The sequence below is a fragment of the Salvelinus alpinus genome, chromosome 8 (assembly GCF_045679555.1).
Source record: "Salvelinus alpinus chromosome 8, SLU_Salpinus.1, whole genome shotgun sequence".
In the NCBI taxonomy this organism is placed as follows: Eukaryota; Metazoa; Chordata; class Actinopteri; order Salmoniformes; family Salmonidae; genus Salvelinus; species Salvelinus alpinus.
In genome coordinates, this window is record NC_092093.1 from 10,408,667 (window position 1) to 10,432,673 (window position 24,007).

Consider the following 24,007-nt stretch of genomic DNA (forward strand, 5'->3'; position numbering starts at 1 on the left):
CAGAAAGCTAGTCTCCACCGAAACATTGACATACGCATGCAGAAGTTACTGTAATGTTTGTACAGGAGATGAATCAATCACTCAGCACCACAAAGAGAGACAACTTGGAGGTTTCCAATCTGTCCATGCTAACAGTGACTGGCAATGTTCATTAAACAGCTCAAGGCTAGGGAACAGTGTGCCATGCTGCATTCCTCATGTCCCCCTGAGGATGGCATGTGTGTCTTTAACAGGGACAGAGAAGACAGTATATAGACACAGCCCTATTTAAAAAGGGGCCTAACATTGACTTTGAGGTAGATATCTGGACTTCTGTTGATGTTCATGGTGTCACCTGAATGTGTTCTGCATTTGGACTTTTAGCTTACTTAGCTGCACAGCCAATGTCCATATACTATATTTAGACTTTAGAAAAAGTGTTTCATGCAGTATATATTTAAGCAATAAGGCAAGAGGGGGAGTTGTAAATGGCCAATATACCACGGTTAAGGGCTGTTCTAAAGCACGACGCAACGCGGAGTGCCTGGACACAGCCCTTAGCCGTGGGATATTGTCAATATACCACAAACCCCCGAGGTGCCTTACTGCTATTATAAACTGGTTACCAACGTAATTATAGCGTACCCGTGGCATACGGTCTGATGTAACACGGCTGTCAGCCAATCAGCATTCAGGGCTCAAACCACCCATTATATATAATAGAATATGTAATGTGCAGTCAAGAATAGACGTTGTATGAGGACATTGTAATGGGTGCATTGTGGTTCTTCAACTCGGTCAACGACTTGGTAGTGAACATACAGACTGAGCGTGGATTTGAACAACTATTTATTGTTTCAGAAGTATGTAACAAAATATTTGCTATGGATAAAAACAGGATTTTTTTTGTTGCATTGTACAACTAAGCAAAAAATGTTTACAGACAACAAGCATCACTAAATTGTACAGAAAAGAATGGTAAAAATGGTAAAAGTAGCGATAAAGCGAAAAACTAAAAGTAAAGACGATGAAGAACAGAACATCCTCGCGTCAGTGTGCAAACCGTTTATACATACGGATACGCCCCCTTCATCAGGCAGCGAATCCTGATAAATTATTTAAATAGCATTTATCTACACACACAAATCGACCTCTCACACGCAGAACAGCAAAGACAGAACAAAACAGAATAATAATTTATTCATTAAAAAGAGCACTGGACAAAGGACATATATGAAAGCAAAAATTCAAATATGTGTAAAAATTTTACTGCAGGGGGTGTTGGATGGGGGGGAATTCTGTTTTGAAAAGAAAAGTAATACTATTTACAGACTCATGCTACAGTAGCAATAAGATGTCGATCAATTTGTATTCTGTAAGCATACAATGAACAAAATTACTTTTTTGTTTGATCAAATGAATCATACAACAGCAATGAGGTAATATTTGTAGATCAAAGAGTTCCTCTGTTTGTTCATCTCTCTCAGAAGAAAAGGCGCACAGGTCACATACATACCACACTGATTCAGGAGCCTTAGCTCTAACCATGGCTGGATTCTAACCCCTATAACGGTTTCCTTATAGGGAGAGAGAGGGGGAGGAGAGTAGAATCCCACTTTTGACACCAAAGACACCAGTTTGACTGACTCGTTGGAACACTGGGGGAATCTCTCACGTTCTCAAAGTATTGTAATTGTTTGGTACCTACACTGTAGGCAAGAGTTAATAAATTAAATTTCAAGTGTAAAGCCTCTAAAGATCAGGGAGATCCCCGTTTTGTAATCTTACTCAAAATTATATCTTTTTAGATTTTGGAAAATAAATACATACTGAATATTTGGAACATTTAATGTTCAAAATGACACGTGTCTTAATAGACAGAATGTCTTGGGCTTACTGGCTCTGGAAATGCCCTTTTTTACATGGCCCTCCCATGTCATTTCTTTTTTACATGGCCCTCCCATGTCATTTCTGCAATGCTAAGATGGTCGCTCCCATCTTACCCTGAGTTATACTGTGTTCACTTTCAACTGAAACACAGTATCAATCTAATGCCAGCCATAAAAGCCTACAAGCAATCTTGTATTTGACCCAAAATATTTCGGCTCATTTTAATTTCGGTTTGTTTCCTTTCATCTCTGAAACACTTTTCTCTAAGGGTACGCATATAGAAGGGTAAAAGCAAGCACTTTCTTCTTATTTAAACACATAAACGTACATACATCCACACAAAGTTACCGTCCCTCCATATCTTGTCGTTACGCAGCTGACTTTCAATGGCCACAAGCCCTTTCCTTACAAAACTTAATGTGAAAAAAGTCTTATTGCTTTCTTCCTCCTCTGAGCCCCAAAAAACCCACTTCCTCAGAGTCGTATCGTTCAGAATCTACATCCGGGTAGATCTGTTTTTTTATAAACAGAACATCACATGGTCTTTCTTTGGGACGTCCATTCCAGAAAAAGAGAGATGGATAGAAAGAGAGAGAGAGAGATGTAAAGGTATGGAAGTGCATAGTCGACTATGGGGAGCCTCTCCTGCGCAGAGCTGAATGAGGTCTTTAAGATCAGAGAGAGATCGGCCGGTCGGTGTCGTTGGTTGGTAACGTTGGTTGGTAACATTGGTCGGTCTCCCGTTCAGGCAAAGCAAATGGTTCTCTGTCCAACCAGTGTCAATTTACCCTGAGGCTGACCACACCAGGCCCTACCCCTCGGTCCCACCAGTGTGCGTGTGCCGCAGAAGAAAGAGGAGCAGAAAAAAAAAACTATCCCTGGACTTTTCATCTGAATACATATTGTTCATATTTATACAGAAAGGTGCATTGTTCCAAGAGCTTCTTGCTCCGTGCAATTATGCATCTGGAAAGAAAAAACACAAAGGACACAAGGTTAGGCATTAGGTTAAGAGAAAGCGTTGAGTTGTGGTTAGGTACTTCACGTAGGTCTATTGTGAAAGAAATGTCACTAAACAATTGCTGTTGGAGTTCTAGTAAGACATGGAAAGTTAATTGTTTCGTACCTCTGCATTCATACTTGAGGTCTGAGAAGTACACCATCTCTTGGGAGAAGACAAAGAGGCCTAGTCTTCCGCCTGCGTACGTCTTGTCGTATATGCTCCCAGAATCAGCCATGATCTTCTTCCCCTCGTACATGACCACTCTGAAACAAAGATACAATAAGAAGATTTGTGAGATAAACTATGTTACGATACAAACACAGCCATTATGGAAAGTCTATAAGCAGTTTGACCAATGTTCTCCAAGGAGTAAAAAGGTATTAAAAATCAAGTAAGTCATGTGTACACGTGTTTGTGTAGACATTCTCAATCTCATAAATCTCCACCAGGCCAAGGCTTCAGTGTTTACCTGATGTGTCCTGTTCTTGGTCTGTGGATCAGGTGCCATCTGTAGGCTGTGAAGTCTTTCCAGCCAATGTTCTTAGGGTCGTGCCAAAGAGTCTTCACCTACAGAAGAAAGAAGAAACGTAGGGTTAAAGTTAGATGGCGTAGTCACCCATTACTCCCGAAGGATTTTTTCCTATGTGTGTGTGGGTATGTGTTCAGGCATGCAAGACGATAGGGGTTATTTCTTACCTGTCCTGTGGTGTTGCCAGTGTGCCAGAGAGCGTTCCTGAGGTGCTCTCCAGGTCCAGTAGTGGAGTTGACAACCTTGATGGACAGTCCTGAGTATCCCTGAGCCTTGGTGGGTTTGTTGTTCCAGTAGGTCTGTGTGATCTGTTTCCACATCACCACGTAGAACCTGGAGCTGGACTGGTAGCCGAACACAAAGCCGGCGTAGTCATCATCTCTCTCTGTGTTGATGAAGAAGGTACCACTGAAGTCCACAGAGTTGAACTCATCAAAACCTGGGAATGGAGAAACAGAGAAGATGAGAGTGAGAGGATGGTCTTTTTTAGTTAGGGTTGGGTTATTTTGAGATGTCCCAAAGCATAGAATGTAACAATCAAGCCATCCACCCAACCAGTCAACCAATTAACCAATCCATCTACTCACCCACCCAACCAACCAAACCAACCAATTAACCAATCCATCTACTCACCCACCCAACCAACCCAACCAACCAATTAACCAATCCATCTACTCACCCACCCACCCAACCAACCAACCAAACCAACCAATTAACCAATCCATCTACTCACCCACCCAACCAACCCAACCAACCAATTAACCAATCCATCTACTCACCCACCCAACCAACCCAACCAACCAATTAACCAATCCATCTACTCACCCACCCAACCAACCAAACCAACCAATTAACCAATCCATCTACTCACCCACCCAACCAACCCAACCAACCAATTAACCAATCCATCTACTCACCCACCCAACCAAACCAACCAATTAACCAATCCATCTACTCACCCACCCAACCAACCAAACCAACCAATTAACCAATCCATCTACTCACCCACCCAACCAACCCAACCAACCAATTAACCAATCCATCTACTCACCCACCCAACCAAACCAACCAATTAACCAATCCATCTACTCACCCACCCAACCAACCAACCAAACCAACCAATTAACCAATCCATCTACTCACCCACCCAACCAACCCAACCAACCAATTAACCAATCCATCTACTCACCCACCCAACCAACCCAACCAACCAATTAACCAATCCATCTACTCACCCACCCAACCAACCAAACCAACCAATTAACCAATCCATCTACTCACCCACCCAACCAAACCAACCAATTAACCAATCCATCTACTCACCCACCCACCCAACCAACCCAACCAACCAATTAACCAATCCATCTACTCACCCACCCACCCAACCAAACCAACCAATTAACCAATCCATCTACTCACCCACCCACCCAACCAAACCAACCAATTAACCAATCCATCTACTCACCCACCCACCCACCCAACCAAACCAACCAATTAACCAATCCATCTACTCACCCACCCACCCAACCAACCCAACCAACCAATTAACCAATCCATCTACTCACCCACCCACCCAACCAACCAAATCAACCAAACCAACCAATCCAACCAATCCACTCACCAACAGCAATGCCAGGGTCACAGTTGACGGTCTGGACCAGCTCTTTGCCCTGATGTCTGACCACCCAGTTGGGGTCGATCTGGGACGTTCCCTTGGGGTCCAGGGGAACCATCTGGAACTTTCTGAAGTCGGTCTCGCTGATGTCAAAGTTCTCCGGACACACGTCGTAGATGTCAGGCACATTGTCTTGGTCAAAGTCGTCTTTGCAAGCGTCTCCTCGACCATCACCTGGACGAGATAGAAGACTTGATAAATAACACGTCTTACCATTAAGTAGATTAATAACACTGATATCATGCATGTCCCCGGTCATCAATCCTGGTCTTGAAGAGCTATAGGATGCAAAGGGTGTTTGTTATAGGCAAGCAGTAACAAAACTGATTCAAGTAACCACCTAATTGTTAAGCCAATTGATCAGTTGAAAAGGGTGCTCAACTCTGAAGATTATGCTAAAGATTTCAGTCTATATTTTGCTTAAGATTTCCTCTCTTCTAGAGCCACTCACCATCGGAGTCGATCTGGTCAGGGTTGAAGGCCAGTCTGCAGTTATCTTTCTCGTCTGGGATCCCGTCATTGTCATCATCGTGGTCGCAAGCGTCTCCCTTTCCGTCTTTGTCGTGATCGGCCTGGTTAGCGTTGGGGATGTAGGGGCAGTTGTCCAGGTTGTTCTGGTGGCCGTCTTCATCGATGTCCTGGTTGCTGTCACACTTATCTCCCACACGGTCGTCATCAGAGTCAACCTGTAGAGTTAAATGGAGATTGATGTAGGTTTAAGAAATGGGGAAGGTGAGCTGATCCTAGATCTGTGCCTACGGGCAACTAACGGTAGCAATTATGATGACACTTACTCGCAGATGCTCATTTTATTTCCAGCTGTACCAGCTGTTCAACCAATCATCTCTTCAATATCTCCTCCTCCCCCCATCTTTTCATATTGGACTCCAATCCTTTTATTTCCAGCTGTACCAGCTGTTCAACCAATCATCTCTTCAATATCTCCTCCTCTTCCTCCCCCACTCCTCCTCCCCTCATCTTTTCATATTGGACTCCAATCCTTTTATTTACAGCTGTACCAGCTGTTCAACCAATCATCTCTTCAATATCTCCGCCTCTTCCTCCCCCACTCCTCCTCCCCTCATCTTTTCATATTGGACTCCAATCATTTTATTTCCAGCTGTACCAGCTGTTCAACCAATCATCTCTTCAATATCTCCTCCCCCTCCTCCCCCTCTACTCTTCCTCCCCCACTCCTCATTCCCCCTCCCCCTCTACTCTTCCTCCCCCACTCCTCATCCCCGATCCCTCTCTACTCTTCCTCCCCCTCTACTCTTCCTCCCCCACTCCTCGTCCCCCACTCCTCCTTCCCCCTCCCCCTCTACTCTTCCTCCCCCACTCCCCCCCCCCCTTTCATAATGGACTCCAATCACTCTCACCTTCTTTAAACGTGTCAAGATAATTCTTTCATAATGGACTCCAATCACTTTCACCTCTTTAAACCTGTCAAGATAATTCTGGTGTCGATTTTAATCTGCTGACAATCAACCAACACTAAACACACCCCTTCTCTCCTCCTCCTCCTTTCTTTTCCCTCCTGTCCTCCTTTATCCTCCCATCTCCCATCTGCTCTGCGAACACCAGTAGGCCTGTCTTTCCACAGACTGAAACATGCTAGACATTCCCCTGCAGACGGGAGTCACCTGTGCCTGCTGCTTGGCAGGACTACACACAGTACACAGAGTTTTTACTGTCTCGCACAAGCAGAGGGACGGCGGGATGGAGGGAGGAAGGGAAGGAAGGAGGAAAGAAAGGGAGCGATGGAGGGATGAAAAATGCGGTAGGGAGGAGAGGGAGGACTGGAGGGAGGGATTGGATTTGGGTATATTCCCATTCCCCCTCGATGAATCCCGTTGTAAGATACAGACAAGTGTGATACAGTCTAGTAAACAGTCTAGTGAAACAGTCTAGTGAAACAGTCTAGTGATACAGTCTAGTAAACAGTCTAGTAAACAGTCTAGTGATACAGTCTAGTAAACAGTCTAGTAAACAGTCTAGTGATACAGTCTAGTAAACAGTCTAGTGAAACAGTCTAGTGATACAGTCTAGTAAACAGTCTAGTAAACAGTCTAGTGAAACAGTCTAGTGATACAGTCTAGTAAACAGTCTAGTAAACAGTCTAGTGATACAGTCTAGTAAACAGTCTAGTGAAACAGTCTAGTGATACAGTCTAGTAAACAGTCTAGTAAACAGTCTAGTGAAACAGTCTAGTGATACAGTCTAGTAAACAGTCTAGTAAACAGTCTAGTGATACAGTCTAGTAAACAGTCTAGTGAAACAGTCTAGTAAACAGTCTAGTGTAACAGTCTAGTAAACAGTCTAGTGATACAGTCTAGTGATACAGTCTAGTAAACAGTCTAGTAAACAGTCTAGTGATACAGTCTAGTAAACAGTCTAGTAAACAGTCTAGTAAACAGTCTAGTGAAACAGTCTAGTGATACAGTCTAGTGATACAGTCTAGTAAACAGTCTAGTAAACAGTCTAGTAAACAGTCTAGTGATACAGTCTAGTAAACAGTCTAGTAAACAGTCTAGTAAACAGTCTAGTGTAACAGTCTAGTGATACAGTCTAGTGATACAGTCTAGTAAACAGTCTAGTAAACAGTCTAGTAAACAGTCTAGTGATACAGTCTAGTGATACAGTCTAGTGATACAGTCTAGTAAACAGTCTAGTGATACAGTCTAGTGATACAGTCTAGTAAACAGTCTAGTAAACAGTCTAGTGATACAGTCTAGTAAACAGTCTAGTGTAACAGTCTAGTGATACAGTCTAGTGATACAGTCTAGTAAACAGTCTAGTAAACAGTCTAGTAAACAGTCTAGTAAACAGTCTAGTAAACAGTCTAGTAAACAGTATAGTGTAACAGTCTAGTGATACAGTCTAGTGATACAGTCTAGTAAACAGTCTAGTAAACAGTCTAGTGATACAGTCTAGTGATACAGTCTAGTGATACAGTCTAGTGAAACAGTCTAGTAAACAGTCTAGTGTAACAGTCTAGTGATACAGTCTAGTGAAACAGTCTAGTGAAACAGTCTAGTGATACAGTCTAGTGAAACAGTCTAGTGAAACAGTCTAGTGAAACAGTCTAGTGATACAGTCTAGTGAAACAGTCTAGTGATACAGTCTAGTGAAACAGTCTAGTGAAACAGTCTAGTGAAACAGTCTAGTGATACAGTCTAGTGAAACAGTCTAGTGAAACAGTCTAGTGATACAGTCTAGTGAAACAGTCTAGTGATACAGTCTAGTGAAACAGTCTAGTGATACAGTCTAGTGAAACAGTCTAGTAAACAGTCTAGTGAAACAGTCTAGTGAAACAGTCTAGTGTAACAGTCTAGTAAACAGTCTAGTAAACAGTCTAGTGTAACAGTCTAGTGAAACAGTCTAGTAAACAGTCTAGTGTAACAGTCTAGTGATACAGTCTAGTGAAACAGTCTAGTGAAACAGTCTAGTGATACAGTCTAGTAAACAGTCTAGTAAACAGTCTAGTGATACAGTCTAGTGATACAGTCTAGTGAAACAGTCTAGTGATACAGTCTAGTGAAACAGTCTAGTAAACAGTCTAGTGTAACAGTCTAGTGATACAGTCTAGTGAAACAGTCTAGTAAACAGTCTAGTGATACAGTCTAGTGAAACAGTCTAGTAAACAGTCTAGTGATACAGTCTAGTGAACAGTCTAGTGATACAGTCTAGTGATACAGTCTAGTAAACAGTCTAGTAAACAGTCTAGTGATACAGTCTAGTAAACAGTCTAGTGTAACAGTCTAGTGATACAGTCTAGTGATACAGTCTAGTAAACAGTCTAGTAAACAGTCTAGTAAACAGTCTAGTAAACAGTCTAGTAAACAGTCTAGTAAACAGTATAGTGTAACAGTCTAGTGATACAGTCTAGTGATACAGTCTAGTAAACAGTCTAGTAAACAGTCTAGTGATACAGTCTAGTGATACAGTCTAGTGATACAGTCTAGTGAAACAGTCTAGTAAACAGTCTAGTGTAACAGTCTAGTGATACAGTCTAGTGAAACAGTCTAGTGAAACAGTCTAGTGATACAGTCTAGTGAAACAGTCTAGTGAAACAGTCTAGTGAAACAGTCTAGTGATACAGTCTAGTGAAACAGTCTAGTGATACAGTCTAGTGAAACAGTCTAGTGAAACAGTCTAGTGAAACAGTCTAGTGATACAGTCTAGTGAAACAGTCTAGTGAAACAGTCTAGTGATACAGTCTAGTGAAACAGTCTAGTGATACAGTCTAGTGAAACAGTCTAGTGATACAGTCTAGTGAAACAGTCTAGTAAACAGTCTAGTGAAACAGTCTAGTGAAACAGTCTAGTGTAACAGTCTAGTAAACAGTCTAGTAAACAGTCTAGTGTAACAGTCTAGTGAAACAGTCTAGTAAACAGTCTAGTGTAACAGTCTAGTGATACAGTCTAGTGAAACAGTCTAGTGAAACAGTCTAGTGATACAGTCTAGTAAACAGTCTAGTAAACAGTCTAGTGATACAGTCTAGTGATACAGTCTAGTGAAACAGTCTAGTGATACAGTCTAGTGAAACAGTCTAGTAAACAGTCTAGTGTAACAGTCTAGTGATACAGTCTAGTGAAACAGTCTAGTAAACAGTCTAGTGATACAGTCTAGTGAAACAGTCTAGTAAACAGTCTAGTGATACAGTCTAGTGAAACAGTCTAGTGAAACAGTCTAGTGATACAGTCTAGTGAAACAGTCTAGTGAAACAGTCTAGTAAACAGTCTAGTGAAACAGTCTAGTAAACAGTCTAGTGAAACAGTCTAGTGAATCAGTCTAGTGAAACAGTCTAGTGAAACAGTCTAGTGAAACAGTCTAGTGAAACAGTCTAGTGATACAGTCTAGTGAAACAGTCTAGTAAACAGTCTAGTGAAACAGTCTAGTAAACAGTCTAGTGAAACAGTCTAGTGAATCAGTCTAGTGAAACAGTCTAGTGAAACAGTCTAGTGAAACAGTCTAGTGAAACAGTCTAGTGATACAGTCTAGTGAAACAGTCTAGTAAACAGTCTAGTGAAACAGTCTAGTGATACAGTCTAGTGAAACAGTCTAGTGAAACAGTCTAGTGATACAGTCTAGTGAAACAGTCTAGTAAACAGTCTAGTGAAACAGTCTAGTGAAACAGTCTAGTGAAACAGTCTAGTAAACAGTCTAGTGAAACAGTCTAGTGAAACAGTCTAGTGATACAGTCTAGTGAAACAGTCTAGTGATACAGTCTAGTAAACAGTCTAGTGATACAGTCTAGTAAACAGTCTAGTAAACAGTCTAGTAAACAGTCTAGTGATACAGTCTAGTAAAACAGTCTAGTAAACAGTCTAGTGATACAGTCTAGTAAAACAGTCTAGTGAAACAGTCTAGTAAACAGTCTAGTAAACAGTCTAGTAAACAGTCTAGTGATACAGTCTAGTAAAACAGTCTAGTAAAACAGTCTAGTGATACAGTCTAGTGATACAGTCTAGTAAACAGTCTAGTAAACAGTCTAGTAAAACAGTCTAGTAAACAGTCTAGTAAACAGTCTAGTGAAACAGTCTAGTAAACAGTCTAGTGAAACAGTCTAGTAAACAGTCTAGTAAACAGTCTAGTAAACAGTCTAGTGAAACAGTCTAGTAAACAGTCTAGTAAACAGTCTAGTAAACAGTCTAGTAAACAGTCTAGTGAAACAGTCTAGTAAACAGTCTAGTGAAACAGTCTAGTAAACAGTCTAGTGATACAGTCTAGTAAACAGTCTAGTAAACAGTCTAGTAAACAGTCTAGTGAACAGTCTAGTAAACAGTCTAGTAAACAGTCTAGTAAACAGTCTAGTGAAACAGTCTAGTGATACAGTCTAGTAAACAGTCTAGTGAAACAGTCTAGTAAACAGTCTAGTGAACAGTCTAGTAAACAGTCTAGTAAACAGTCTAGTAAACAGTCTAGTAAACAGTCTAGTAAACAGTCTAGTGAAACAGTCTAGTAAACAGTCTAGTGAAACAGTCTAGTAAACAGTCTAGTGAAACAGTCTAGTAAACAGTCTAGTGAAACAGTCTAGTAAACAGTCTAGTGAAACAGTCTAGTAAACAGTCTAGTAAACAGTCTAGTAAACAGTCTAGTAAACAGTCTAGTAAACAGTCTAGTAAACAGTCTAGTAAACAGTCTAGTGAAACAGTCTAGTAAACAGTCTAGTAAACAGTCTAGTAAACAGTCTAGTAAACAGTCTAGTGAAACAGTCTAGTAAACAGTCTAGTAAACAGTCTAGTAAACAGTCTAGTAAACAGTCTAGTAAACAGTCTAGTAAAACAGTCTAGTGATACAGTCTAGTAAAACAGTCTAGTGATACAGTCTAGTGTATGTGTGTGTGTGTGTGTGTGTGTGTGCGTGTGTGCGTGTGTGCGTGTGCGTGTGCGTGTGTGTGTGTGTGCAAGTACACACACCTGGTCAGGGTTGTGTTCCAGCGGACAGTTGTCACACATGTCTCCCACACCGTCCAGGTCGGTGTCTCTCTGGTCCACGTTGTAGACGTACGGGCAGTTGTCTTTCTCATTCAGAATACCTGTTGGACCAATCGCTTGGTGTCGTTATTCAGGATGAGATGAGGAAGGTGAGGAAAACGACCCGTTGTTGTAATTGAAAGCTTTCTTTTGAATCAGAAAGTAAGCCGTTCCTCTTTGAAGTCTTGTAGATCGATGCTTTGCACTCTTTTTGTTTATAAAGCCCTCTTGCACAAACTTCCGCAGTACCTTACTTTCTTATTAACATACAGACGTACGAGCTACCAGACCCTGTTTCAGGGATGCCTAACTCAGGAGATACCTTCAGTCTCCACTGAGTTAGGTAAATCTGCTTTAAGTTTTTTGTTTTTCCACCTTACTTGTGGAATAATCTTCAAAAACTCTCTAAATGTGGGGTGAATTGGTACCTCTAGGGAAATTCAGAAAGCTGATTGAGTACCTTTTTACTGAAGAACATGTTTGTTCTCTATGATTGTGTTTTGTACCTCTGTTGTGCTCTTCGTAGTGAGTTGATGCCTAGATGTTTTGTAAGAGACAATCTATAGCACCTATTATTTTACAGAACAGGATTGAAATAGGGGACAACTAAGCAAAGTTTGAGTCTCACCATCTCCGTCAATGTCCACAGAGCAGGCGTCTCCTTCCCCGTTGTTGTCTGTGTCGGTCTGGTCAGGGTTGCTGTTGTAAGGACAGTTATCACAACGATCGCCGATATCATCTCTGTCATAGTCATATTGCCTGGGGTTGTACACGAACGGACAGTTATCCTGTAGAGAGAGCGAGGGAGAGAGAGAGAGGGAATAGGGTAGAGGGGAGGGGGGGATAGAGAGTGAGGGGGAGAGAGAATGAGAGAAGGGGAGAGAGAGAGGGGGCAGAGGGGAAGGGAGAGAGAGACGAATGGTAGAGAGAGAGAGAGAGGGAAAGGGAGAATTAGAGGTAGGCAGAGAGAGAGAGAGAGAGAGAGAGAGAGAGAGAGAGAGAGAGAGAGAGAGAGAGAGAGAGAGAGAGCACAGTTCAGTTACTAGAATAATATACCCAGTGTCCACTGCTCAGGAAAACATCTCTGACATGATATATTCATTTCAGATGTTGTGCTTTTAACTTGCTGTGGTCTGTGTACCTTGCAGAGAAAGAGGGTGGATGAAAGTGAGTCTTATATTTAGGCCCCATCCCAAATATAAGGTTAGGACTAGCGTATTACACTGCAGCTCATTCAGAGTGTTACCTCTGTGTTGGAATTTGAGGTTTGGCTCTGAGGGCAAATAAACGCTTGCTTTCTGCTCAGTTGTTTTATTTCACAGCATGAATGATGAATGTAAAACCACATTCATGACCCACTGCCAAAACTGAACACGCACTCACTCACTCACTCACACACACACACACACACACGCACGCACGCACGCACGCACGCACGCACGCACGCACGCACGCACGCACGCACGCACGCACGCACGCACACGCACACACACACACACACACACTCATACACTCATACACACACACACTCACACACACACACACACTCATATACACACTGACTAACCAAGAGGTAGCATAACTGAATAAATAAATATGAATTATATGAATTATATTTGTCTCAGTAAGGGGTGGGGACTTCAGACCTTCAATTACTGAATGAATGAGGTAATCACTTCCTCACTTACCCTGTCGTCAGCAATACCATCATTGTCATCATCGTTGTCACAAGCGTCACCAACACCATCCTTGTCGTAGTCTTCTTGGCCTGAGTTGGGAAGGTTGGGGCAGTTGTCCTACAAAAGAAAGTTTACACCGATAAGGCCAAACAATGCACACGATGAACAGTCCTGTCGGACATTGAACGAACCACTCGTGTGTTTTCTGTGGAACATGATTGATCTGTGTAATAGTCATTATCAGCACATTAAAAGGGATGTGAGTTCTTCTCTAGTTAAATAGCAAGCTGGGCCCTTTCAAGGACGTATACATGTCAGGCCCCTGCGTACCTTTTTGCAGTGGTAGGTGGCGTTCTCCACACAGACCAGGTCTTGGTTGGGCCATCCGTCCAGGTCCGTGTCCTCACCACAGATGTGTCCATTTCCAGCATAGCCAGGCTTACACTCACAGCGGTACATGAGGTCGGCAAAGTGTCCCAGGTAGTTACAGCGGGCGTTCTTGTTGCAGTCGTGGCTCCCATCCAGGCAGGGGTTACGTGGTGTACACACCTGGAGGGGGAGGAAGTGAAGAATTGATCAGACGAGCCAGGAAATATTGTGGATAACCTCCCTGCCTTTGTTTACAGAGGGCAACAATTGGCAGTTAGATCGGGACAGAGAAAAGCATAGCTTTTTCAAGGAATCTATGATCTTGTAAATTCTAAATTGTAAATTGTAAATTCCTAATTCTAAATTCCTAATTCTAAATTCTAAATTCCTAATTCTAAAATCAGCTGAGACCAGAGCTACGGTCTAAGAGGACAATCATCACAACACTTGTCCACTTTACCAGTACTAACCTGTTTCTTGGCGGTGGCTTCCTCCACTCCCCTGCCGAAGGGCTGAGGTCCAGAGTAGCGTGTGGGACAGGGCAGACAGTTGTAGCCAGGGTCAGTGTTCTCACAGCGGTGTACTCCATTGAATACGAAGCAAGCGTCAGGAACCTCTTTGCACTCATCAATATCCTTGCACTTGATGCCGTCACCAGAGTAAGCAGAGGGACATTTTCCACACCTCCATGTTCCATCAGGGAAGCTGGTGCACTTGGTCCCAGGGAAGCAAGGGTTGGACAGACAGCCATCTGAGGAGAGAGACATGAGCTTGTAAGTACTGTGTACTGACTGCTTTAAGTACTAGTATTAAGTTACACGTGTAAAACAAAGTGTTTGATAAGCCCTAAAATCATTAAAAGCATTAAAAGTAATAGTTTTAAAAGTGTTATTTTTACCTTAAAACTGTCTAGAAACCTAACATTTGTGTAATCATTCACAGTACTTAAGTTTTAAGAAACATTGCATGCGTCTGAAATGGCACCCTATGCCCTATATAGTGCACTACTACCCTATAAGCCCTGGTCAAAAGTAGTGCACTACTACCCTATAGGCCCTGGTCAAAAGTAGTGCACTACTACCCAATAAGCCCTGGTCAAAAGTAGTGCACTACTACCCTATAGGCCCTGGTCAAAAGTAGCGCACTATATAGGGAATAGGGTGCCATTTGGGACACATCCATTGCCCTGCTACTCACCGATGGGACAGGCGTTCTTGTTGCACTGCTGAGAAGCCTTGGAGTCACCCTGGCACTCCTTACCACCATATTTGGGGGCGGGGTCGTTGCAGAGACGTTTACGTGTCTGAGCTCCTCCCCCACAGGTGGCAGAGCAGGTATCCCATAGCGACCAGGGTCCCCAGTTACCGTTGACTGAAGGGGAAGTAGAGAGACAGAAGTTTCGATACAGGTGTGACTGTGGTGCTCCTCATGATGGTAGGGCATTTTGCAATGCCATCTTTGTTTCTGCAATAGCCAACTCCTTGGTCGTTGACTTGCCAAACAAGGAACAAATACAGACTGCAATTGAGGCTAAACGACAGGGTTCCACATGAAAGAGGACGTTCATTTGACTACAAATATTTCAGGGTGTGAGGTGCATGAAAAAGCCTTTGACTAATGTCAAATGATCACAATGACATGTGACCCAGGTCTTGTTCTTAAAACCCTTGACTAATGGTACTTACTTGGGCAGGGTGACTTGGTGCACTTCTCAGTCTGTCTCCCCTCTCCTTGGCAGTCCTTGCCTCCCAGCTGGGGTGTGGGGGAGTTGCAGAGGCGGATACGGGTGATGACACCCGCCCCACAGGTGACCGAGCAGGAAGACCAGGGGGACCAGTGGCTCCAGGCACCGTCCTGCTTGACTGGAGGGTCACAGAGCAGAGGTTAGGGGTCAGGGGTCAATGAGATGCTTGGTTATGGGTCAATGTTAAATCAAAACAGGTTAAGAGAAGTTTAAAGTTAAATGGCATTGTTGCTCTGTGGAGTCACAACTGGCTGATCTGCAGCTGAATGCTTAGATGTGGTCTATCGTTTCTGTCACCATCAATACAAGTTGGTGATATAAAATACGTGATACAAGTTTCTGTGTGACAATTGATGCATGTGATTTGGTTGGTAGAATTGAATGTGTATAGAACAGTGAACTCACAGCGTTTGTCACACTCCTGAAGGTAGCAGTCCCTGGTTTGGACGGAGGTTCCCTCGCAGTTGTTGTTGATGCGGTCGCAGGAGCGGCCTCTCTGCTGGATGCCCCGCCCACAAGACACGGAACAGTGGGTCCATTCAGACCACAGGGACCATCCATCCTCCGCATAGTCGCTCGCTATGGAGAGAGAGAGGGAAGGGAGAGAGAGGAGGAAGGGAGGAAGAGAGGGAGAGCGAGAGAAGGAGGGAGAGAAGGGAGGGAGAGGAGGAAGAGAGGGAGAGAGGGAGGGGAGAGAGGGAGACAATGAGAGAGCTATTGGACTGCAGAGACCACAAGCCCACCCCCCACCCCACAAGCCCCCCCACCCCACCTGTCGCAGTAAATGAGGGTTGAAAGCTCTTAAAGTTCTTAGAGCTCCGGTCTAATGTACGCAATTTAGCCCTGGGATGAGTGTATGTGTTTGTGTGTGCCTGTGTGTGTCCGTGTGTGTGTGTGTCGTCTGTGCGTGTCTGTGTCCGTGTCCGTGTGTGTGTGTGTGTGCCTGTGTGTTGGTAGAGTTAAAGAGACGGCCTCCCCTGGGAGTTCAGGAGAGTTAGAGAGGCCAAAGGGAAGTCGGTAAAAATGGGAAAGTCCGTCTAAGAAGCCTACTGAATGCACAGTGATCCCCCATTGACATCTGTTACTTTTAAAGAGGAAACCAGGGACCATGTTATAACGTTGGCCAAGGTACTGATGAGTGTGGTTTTCTGCCTTTCTTTAGGTTTTAGGGGCCACTGCGGCCCAGCCCTCTTAGGTATGTGGAAAATGTCACATGTTCTTGTGTCTAGGATGGATTTGGTAAACAGAGAAATTTTCCATTCCACTTAAACCAATTTGGCCCAATTATAGCCATTACAAGCTGAAGATTAAAGATGTTTTGGATGGATGTTTTCGTGTCTTTATTAAACACACCGTGTAAACATTCACAGTGCAGAGTGGGAAAAGTATGTGAACCCTTGGATTTAATAACTGGTTGACCCTCCTTTGGCAGCAATAATCTCAACCAAACGTTTTCTGTAGTTGCTGATCAGACCTGCACAACGGTCAGGAAGAATTTGGACCAGTCCTCTATACAGTGTTCTGACACATAACAGCCTTTTCATACGTTAACTTCTTTGGGGTAGAGGGCAGTATTTTCACGTCCGGATGAAAAGCGTGCCCAGAGTAAACTGCCTGCTACTCAGGCCCAGATGCTAGGATATGCATATTATTAGTAGATGTGGATAGAAAACACTCTGAAGTTTCTAAAACTGTTTGAATGATATCTGTGAGTATAACAGAACTCATATGGCAGGCAAAAACCTGAGAATAATCCAACCAGGAAGTGGGAAATCTGAGGTTTGTAGTTTTTCAACTCTTTGCTTATCCAAGATACAGTGGAAATGGGGTCATATTGCACTTCCTAAGGCTTCCACTAGATGTCAACAGTCTTTAGAACCTTGTTTGATGCTTCTACTGTGAAGTGGGGGCGAATGAGAGGGGATTGAGTAAGGTCTCTCCCAGACTGCCACGAGCTGACCATGCGCGTTCACGTGATAGTTAGCTTGCGTTCCATTGCATTTCTACAGACAAAGGAATTCTCCGGTTAGAACATTATTGAAGATTGATGTTAAAAACATCCTAAAGATTGATTCTATACTTCATTTGACATGTTTCTATGGACTGTAACGGAACTTTTTGACATTTCGTCTGCTCCTCATGAATTTTGATTACTGGGCTAAACGCACGAACAAAAAGGAGCTATTTGGACATAAATGATGGACTTTATCGAACAAATCAAACATTTATTCTGGAACTGGGATTCCTGGGAGTGCATTCTGATGAAGATCATCAAAGGTAAGTGAATATTTATAATGGTATTTCTGACTTATGTTGACTCCAACATGACGGATATCTGTTTGGCTTGATTTGTCGTCTGAGCGCCGTACTCAGATTATTGCATGGTTTGCTTTTTCCGTAAAGTTTAAAAAAAATCTGACACAGCAGTTGCATTAAGGAGAAGTGGATCTAAAATTCCATGCATAACAGTTGTATCTTTTATCAATGTTGATTATGAGTATTTCTGTAAATTGATGTCGCTCTCTGCAAAATCACCAGATGTTTTGGAACTACTGAACATAACGCGCCAATTTAAACTCAGATTTTTGGATATAAATATGAACTTTACCGAACAAAACATACATGTATTGTGTAACATGAAGTCCTATGAGTGTCATCTGAGGAAGATCATCAAAGGTTAGTGATTAATTTTATCTATATTTCTGCTTTTTGTGACTCCTCTCTTTGGCTGGAAAAATGGCTGTGTTTTTCTGTGACTTGGCTCTGACCTAATATAATCGTTTGGTTTGCTTTCGTCGAAAAGCCTTTTTGAAATCGGACACTGTGGCTGGATTTACAACAAGTGTATCTTTAAAATGGTGTAAAATACATGTTTGTTTGAGGAATTTTAATTATGGGATTTCTGTTGTTTTGAATTTGGCGCCCTGCAGTTTCACTGGCTGTTGACGAGGTGGTACGCTACCGTCCCACGTACCCTAGAGAGGTTTTAACAAGCTAGGAGACTTAAAATGAATTTGTTTTTCTTGAATAGAAACTTTTACACCGAGAAAATGGTTGGTGGCTTCATACTTTATTTGGCAAATAGAATCCGAGTAGATGGCAGTATATGGAGTGCCGTTTAAATGACCTGTTTGTCTTAAAGACATTAAAGGACAACTCAGGCTATTAATGGCTTTAGAATAGAATAAACCTCTGGTTCGTAATACTGTATATAGACTTCCTTGAACGTGAGGTGAACCTTTGTTTGTATGTTACTTCTTGTATGGAGTTGGAACCACACAAATAGAACCATAGAATCAGAACCAATCATTGTAATTCTAGGGTTGGAACTCACGTGTTCCACAGCGCGGGCAGCACTCTCCATCGGGCACGGTTGCGTTGGCACAAGGGATCAGGGGGCAGGAGATCTTACGGCACACGGTGGCAGAGTTCTACAAAAGGGGCGGAGACAAAGAATCAGGACGTTAATGACATACAGTAAGTTCCCCCTTTTCTGCACCTGGACCAACTTGGGTCAGTACAATGAGAAGATCAGACCCCTGTGGACCAACCAGCACTTGCCCACTGGGTCATGGTAGTAGAAATACGGCCAAAACAGTCGGTGGAGGGTTGAACTGGGCACTGACGACCAAACAACAACAAAAATCTATCTACCAAAAGCAGGGCATTAGTTTGCCTTGATGGACAGAACGTTCAATCTCTCTGTCTAATGAAGCATACTAACATCCTGGCCAGTTGATTCACAGATCAAGAGAGCCCAAGAGCCAAGGGGATTACGAGCAGAAAGGTGATACTGCTGGCAGAGCAGATTTGCCTGCAGCAGTTTTTATTGAATACAGTAGCTCTCTGTGTCTTCCTGTCTGTGGGCCACTTGTCTGAGCTGAAGCTCTGTTTTAATTATGTTGTTAATTAAAGACAAGGAGCTGCTGAGAAGAGCTGAGAGGTAATTAGAGACGAGGAGCTGCTGAGAAGAGCTGAGAGGTAATTAGAGATGAGGAGCTGCTGAGAAGAGCTGAGAGGTAATTAGAGATGAGGAGCTGCTGAGAAGAGCTGAGAGGTAATTAGAGATGAGGAGCTGCTGAGAAGAGCTGAGAGGTAATTAGAGACGAGGGGCTGCTGAGAAGAGCTGAGGAGGTACCCTATTCTTTATATGGTGCACTACTTTTGACCAGGGCCTATAGGGGGCCTGTTCAGGCTCTGTCTGTTCACTAGAGTGGTGGGCCATGCATGGTCACTTCACTACAGCACCCACTGTTGGCTTGTTGCCAGCCTCTTCCTCCAACCCAATTACTGTCCAGATGACAGACAGGTCTTGAGTAGCGAGCGGGCGCTTGCTGAGTGGGGATGAGTATGTGTTTGCAAGTGCCTGTCTGAGAGTGCAAAAGTAGGTGCACACACACACACACACACACACACTCACACTCACTCACACGCACACGCACACGCACACATATATAAAAACACACACGCACACGCACACATATATAAAAACACACACACACACACACACACACACACACACACACACACACACACACACACACACACACACACACACACACACACACACACACACACACACACACACACACACACACACACACACACACACACACACACACACATATAAAAACACACACACACACATATAAAAACACAAACACACTCTACCCCACTACCCTCCCCACCCACACAAACTCTCTCGACGTTGGCCCTTACTTGACAAGTGCACTCGGTACAGTCGTCGACGGTCCACTCGGCCTTGTTCTTGTGGACGATGCCGTTGTGCAGACAGACTCCACTGTGGATCCCAACTCTGTTCATCAAAAACTTGTTCTCATCCGTCTGAAGGAGACAGGAAGGAAGGAAGCATACACTCCGATATGAATACTGGATGAGAAAGGGTTTCAAATTCACACACTGTTTCACTCTTCAGTTCTCAATAGCCCAAGTGGTTTGAAAAAGAGATTCAGGTGTTTGAGAATTATTGTCCCCACCTCACACTGGTTTAGCATTAAGAAGCCTTTCAAATGAAAGCTAGTTAGAAAAGCATACCTCATTTGATTTAATTAATGAACTAACATGCAGTTTGACAGACTAGCCAGAGTTGGTGCTGGTAGACCAGTATGCTAAGAAAGGCCCACATGCAGTGACTGACAAACAGTTTGTTGCAGAGTATCATGCCACAGACAGACAGACAGACAGACAGACAGACAGACAGACAGACAGACAGACAGACAGACAGACAGACAGACAGACAGACAGACAGACAGACAGACAGACAGACAGACAGACAGACAGACAGACAGACAGACAGACAGACAGACAGACAGACAGACAGACAGACAGACAGACAGACAGACAGACAGACAGACAGACAGACAGACAGGAGTCAGGTGTGTTTCCTCACCACTTTGCGCAGCTCATTGGACAGCTCCTTCACCACCACTCCCAACCCCTTCAGCTCCTTGAACATGCCAGCCAGGTCCTCACAGGAGAACCCACAGATCATCTGCAGGTCTGGAGGGAGGGAAAACACCATGGAGATATATGAATTCTATGGGAAATACAGTTTCACTATCAATGTACATGAAGGCTTCCAGACTAATGTTCAACTCCCTACAGCTACAGACAACTGTTGACAGTAGAATAGAATAGAATCCTTTTACTTTCTTCTAATACTTCTATGCTTCTATGCTGTTCTATGCTGTTCTACTTTATACTGTTCTATTCTATACTGTTCTATTCTATGCTGTTCCATTCTATTTTATGCTGTTCTATTCTATTCTATTTTATGCTGTTTTATTCTATTCTATGTTGTTTTATTATATTCTTTGCTGTTCTATTCTATGCTGTTCTATTCTATTCTATGCTGTTCGATTCTATGCTGTTCTATTCTATGCTGTTCTATTCTATTCTATGCTGTTCTGTTCTATTCTGTATATGGAACCCTTTTCGGGAGAGCTTAACAGGGTTTATACAGGTTTTACACAGGGTTTATAATAATAAGCAGCAGCAGTTGTGTTTACCTTTAGTTTTGTGGCCAGTGTAGTCCGTCCTAATGGCAGGGCTGGACCCATTGATGGTGTCGTCGATAAGGACGATCTCATCAGTCTGAACAGCTGAGGGAGGGAGGGAGATGAGGGGGAGAAGGAGGGAGGGAGAGAGAGAGAGAGCAAAAGAGAGAGAAAGGGAGGGAGAGGGAGGGAGGGGAAAGGAGAGGGAGGGGATAGATGGGAGAGGGGAGAGGGAGGGAGAGTGGAAAGAGAGGAAGCGAGGGGGGAGGGAGGGAGACAGGGGAAAAGGAGTGAGACAGAGTAGGGTGGGAGGGAGAGGGAGGAAGGGAGAAACCAAAAGAGAGACTGTTTAGAGCACTGTACACTGTAATGGCAATCCCCACTAGACCACAGCAGACCACAACAGACACACTGTCCCCAGGGCTCATTGGTGATATAAGGGTGGATGATATGTAATTACACTCAGGTTATTACAGAACATTACAGCCTCATACTATCTTGGATCACAATGAAGTTAATGAGTTAATGTGCCCAGCCCTGAGGAGGCATTGAAGTGCTTGTAAACTTCAGCTTTCCCATGGCAACATAAACGTGACTTTGTTAGCAACTTTCACATGACAGTTAACTAGGCTCTTAAACAGTCATGCACATGTCTTATAGAAGGCTTGGTGGCTTTAGAATAACAACCAGTGATGCATGGATAAACACGCAAATATGCTTTCTGTTCATGATTAGGCTACTTACAGTTTTGGCATCCCTTGTTGCGCAGAATCGCGTCCAAAGTGGTTCCAAAAACAAAGCGCACGTTTTGGAGCACCCCCTGCAAGAATCAATGGTCATTTTAGCTCTAATATTGCAGTCACTGACATTCGACATTTACGCAACAAATATTGGACTTTATGGATAATTTACAAGGGTTTCCAATATAGTGCACCGTATAACTTTTATGCATGGGTTTATAGGTTTTATGCACATCATTTCTTACGAATTTAAGTGTCACACAATGCCAAATTCAACACTTACTAACATCTAAAACAACTCGATCACTTATATGATCTGTATCCATTATGCGTAATGCCATGCGTCATGTGCTCTGCGCGCTCCACTTACCATGAACCGGTCCTTCACCGCTCCCTTCCCGATCCTGAGGCGCGCTGTGGCGGGAGTCTCCTGAGTGAGGATGCTCTGGATGGGAGCGTCCAATTCAGCCGTGTTCACCTCCTCACAGCCAACATACAGCTGCGCGCGGTCCTCCTGCACGAACAGCGTAATATTCTTCCAGTGGCCCGTCGCCAAGTCCACATCTTCTATCGAGACCACCTGTTGCTTATTCACTGTAGAGAAAACCACATCCAGGGTGTTCGCTTTTCCATTCGAGACTATCTCGAACACGGCTCCGGATCCGTCCCGCTTCTCCACGGTCAAGAGGGAGCCCCTGGTCCGCTTAAACTGCTTGAAGTTAAGCAGGAGGAGGAAGCCCCTCTCGGCATGGATGGAATCGATGAGGTCCCTGAAGGAACTCTCGGGGAGCTCGGGGATCAGGTCCGGGTTGAGGATCTTGTAGGCGGGACTGTATGGGTCGTCGCCCTTCACTAGGGTCACTCCGTGGTTCTTCTTGGAGACTTGGACCAGCTCGAACAGGTCGTACACGCTATTGTCGTCTCGGTTCTCTGTGGGAGAGATGTGGGAATGAGTGGGAGCAATTAGTCTTTATCTGCATGTCTTTGGAATTGATTATTTTTGTTGTGCGGAATGAACTCTAAAGTTATCTCTATGTTAATCCATGTCCAATGCAAATCAATAAATTAAGGGGATAATATATCTATATCTTTTTTTACGTTTTTAAGTTCATGGAGTTTTAAGTTGAAGCGATAGAAGCTCCGTTAATTCTAGACAAACATACAGTATCAGGCATCTCACCTGCAACTCGTACGCTCTCGCAGGTCCAAAGCATCAACAGCAGAAATATTCCTGTCAACTTCATGGTGAAACTCTGTTTTTTCCCTATGAAAAACAGAAAATAAAGTCAACCACTTGTCACAAATTGTTAATATTTACACCTAACATTTAAATATAATAATAAACAATAATCAAAACGCATATTATTATTTACTATAATAAGACAATATTTGAAAAATATTTCTTGATATAGGCTGGATTCGTTGAAAGAAAATCGAAATATTGTTAACCCACCTGTTGAATGAAAACAGCAGAGAGAAACAGTCAAATCCAAATAGAAATGGAAATCCAATAATAATCCACAAGATAAAAACAATTTTTTGTTAATTTTTTAAATGGAAATGAGTCCGATATAAGATGCAGAAAGACCGTTTCTTGTGTTGCTTAAATTGAACGTCAAATCTTCTCTCTGGTATATGACGCTAAGAACCTAACTGTAAGCCAGGGGGACAACTTACTATTTAAATAGTTTCATGACATTCCTAAGAACGCGTCTCGCCCAATCAGATGGTGGAAGGAAAAAGGGATGAGCTTATGGTCTTACCTCACAGCAAGTAGAGCCGCTGGAGCGCACTGAGTCCCATACAGAAGAGCACAAGGGGAGAGGGGAGAAAAAAACGCGCCACATTCCAGAGGCCGAATTCCATGCCCGAATCCATACCTTTATTAGACCATCATTTCCGG

At 43.3% G+C, this 24,007-nt stretch overlaps 1 protein-coding gene across 1 annotated transcript; it reads right to left on the minus strand.

Annotated features, from left to right (window-relative positions):
* Positions 1-811: 811 nt before the first annotated feature.
* Positions 812-23,760, minus strand: LOC139582531 (thrombospondin-1-like). Its single transcript, XM_071412617.1, has 22 exons — positions 23,558-23,760; positions 23,285-23,368; positions 22,475-23,034; positions 22,109-22,184; positions 21,377-21,469; positions 20,758-20,867; positions 20,067-20,192; positions 18,682-18,778; positions 15,753-15,926; positions 15,289-15,465; positions 14,801-14,974; positions 14,074-14,354; positions 13,565-13,783; positions 13,244-13,351; positions 12,184-12,343; positions 11,499-11,617; positions 5,528-5,762; positions 5,023-5,250; positions 3,569-3,840; positions 3,342-3,439; positions 2,996-3,135; positions 812-2,835 (listed from the first exon to the last, which is right to left on the minus strand). Exons 2-22 carry the CDS (start codon positions 23,346-23,348, stop codon positions 2,828-2,830), a joined length of 3,519 nt encoding a protein of 1,172 aa, XP_071268718.1. The 5' UTR covers positions 23,349-23,368; positions 23,558-23,760; the 3' UTR covers positions 812-2,827.
* Between the last annotated feature and the right edge of the window lie 247 nt (positions 23,761-24,007).

Excerpts from the sequence above, each read along its gene's own strand:
- LOC139582531 (XM_071412617.1), bottom strand. The coding sequence starts at position 23,348 with ATGAAGTTGACAGGAATATTTCTGCTGTTGATGCTTTGGACCTGCGAG. Across the intron at positions 12,344-13,243 it reads ATGGTATTGCTGACGACAGG|GATAACTGTCCGTTCGTGTA; the intron begins GTAAGTGAGGAA and ends CTCTCTCTACAG. Across the intron at positions 3,440-3,568 it reads CTGGCAACACCACAGGACAG|GTGAAGACTCTTTGGCACGA; the intron begins GTAAGAAATAAC and ends TTTCTTCTGTAG.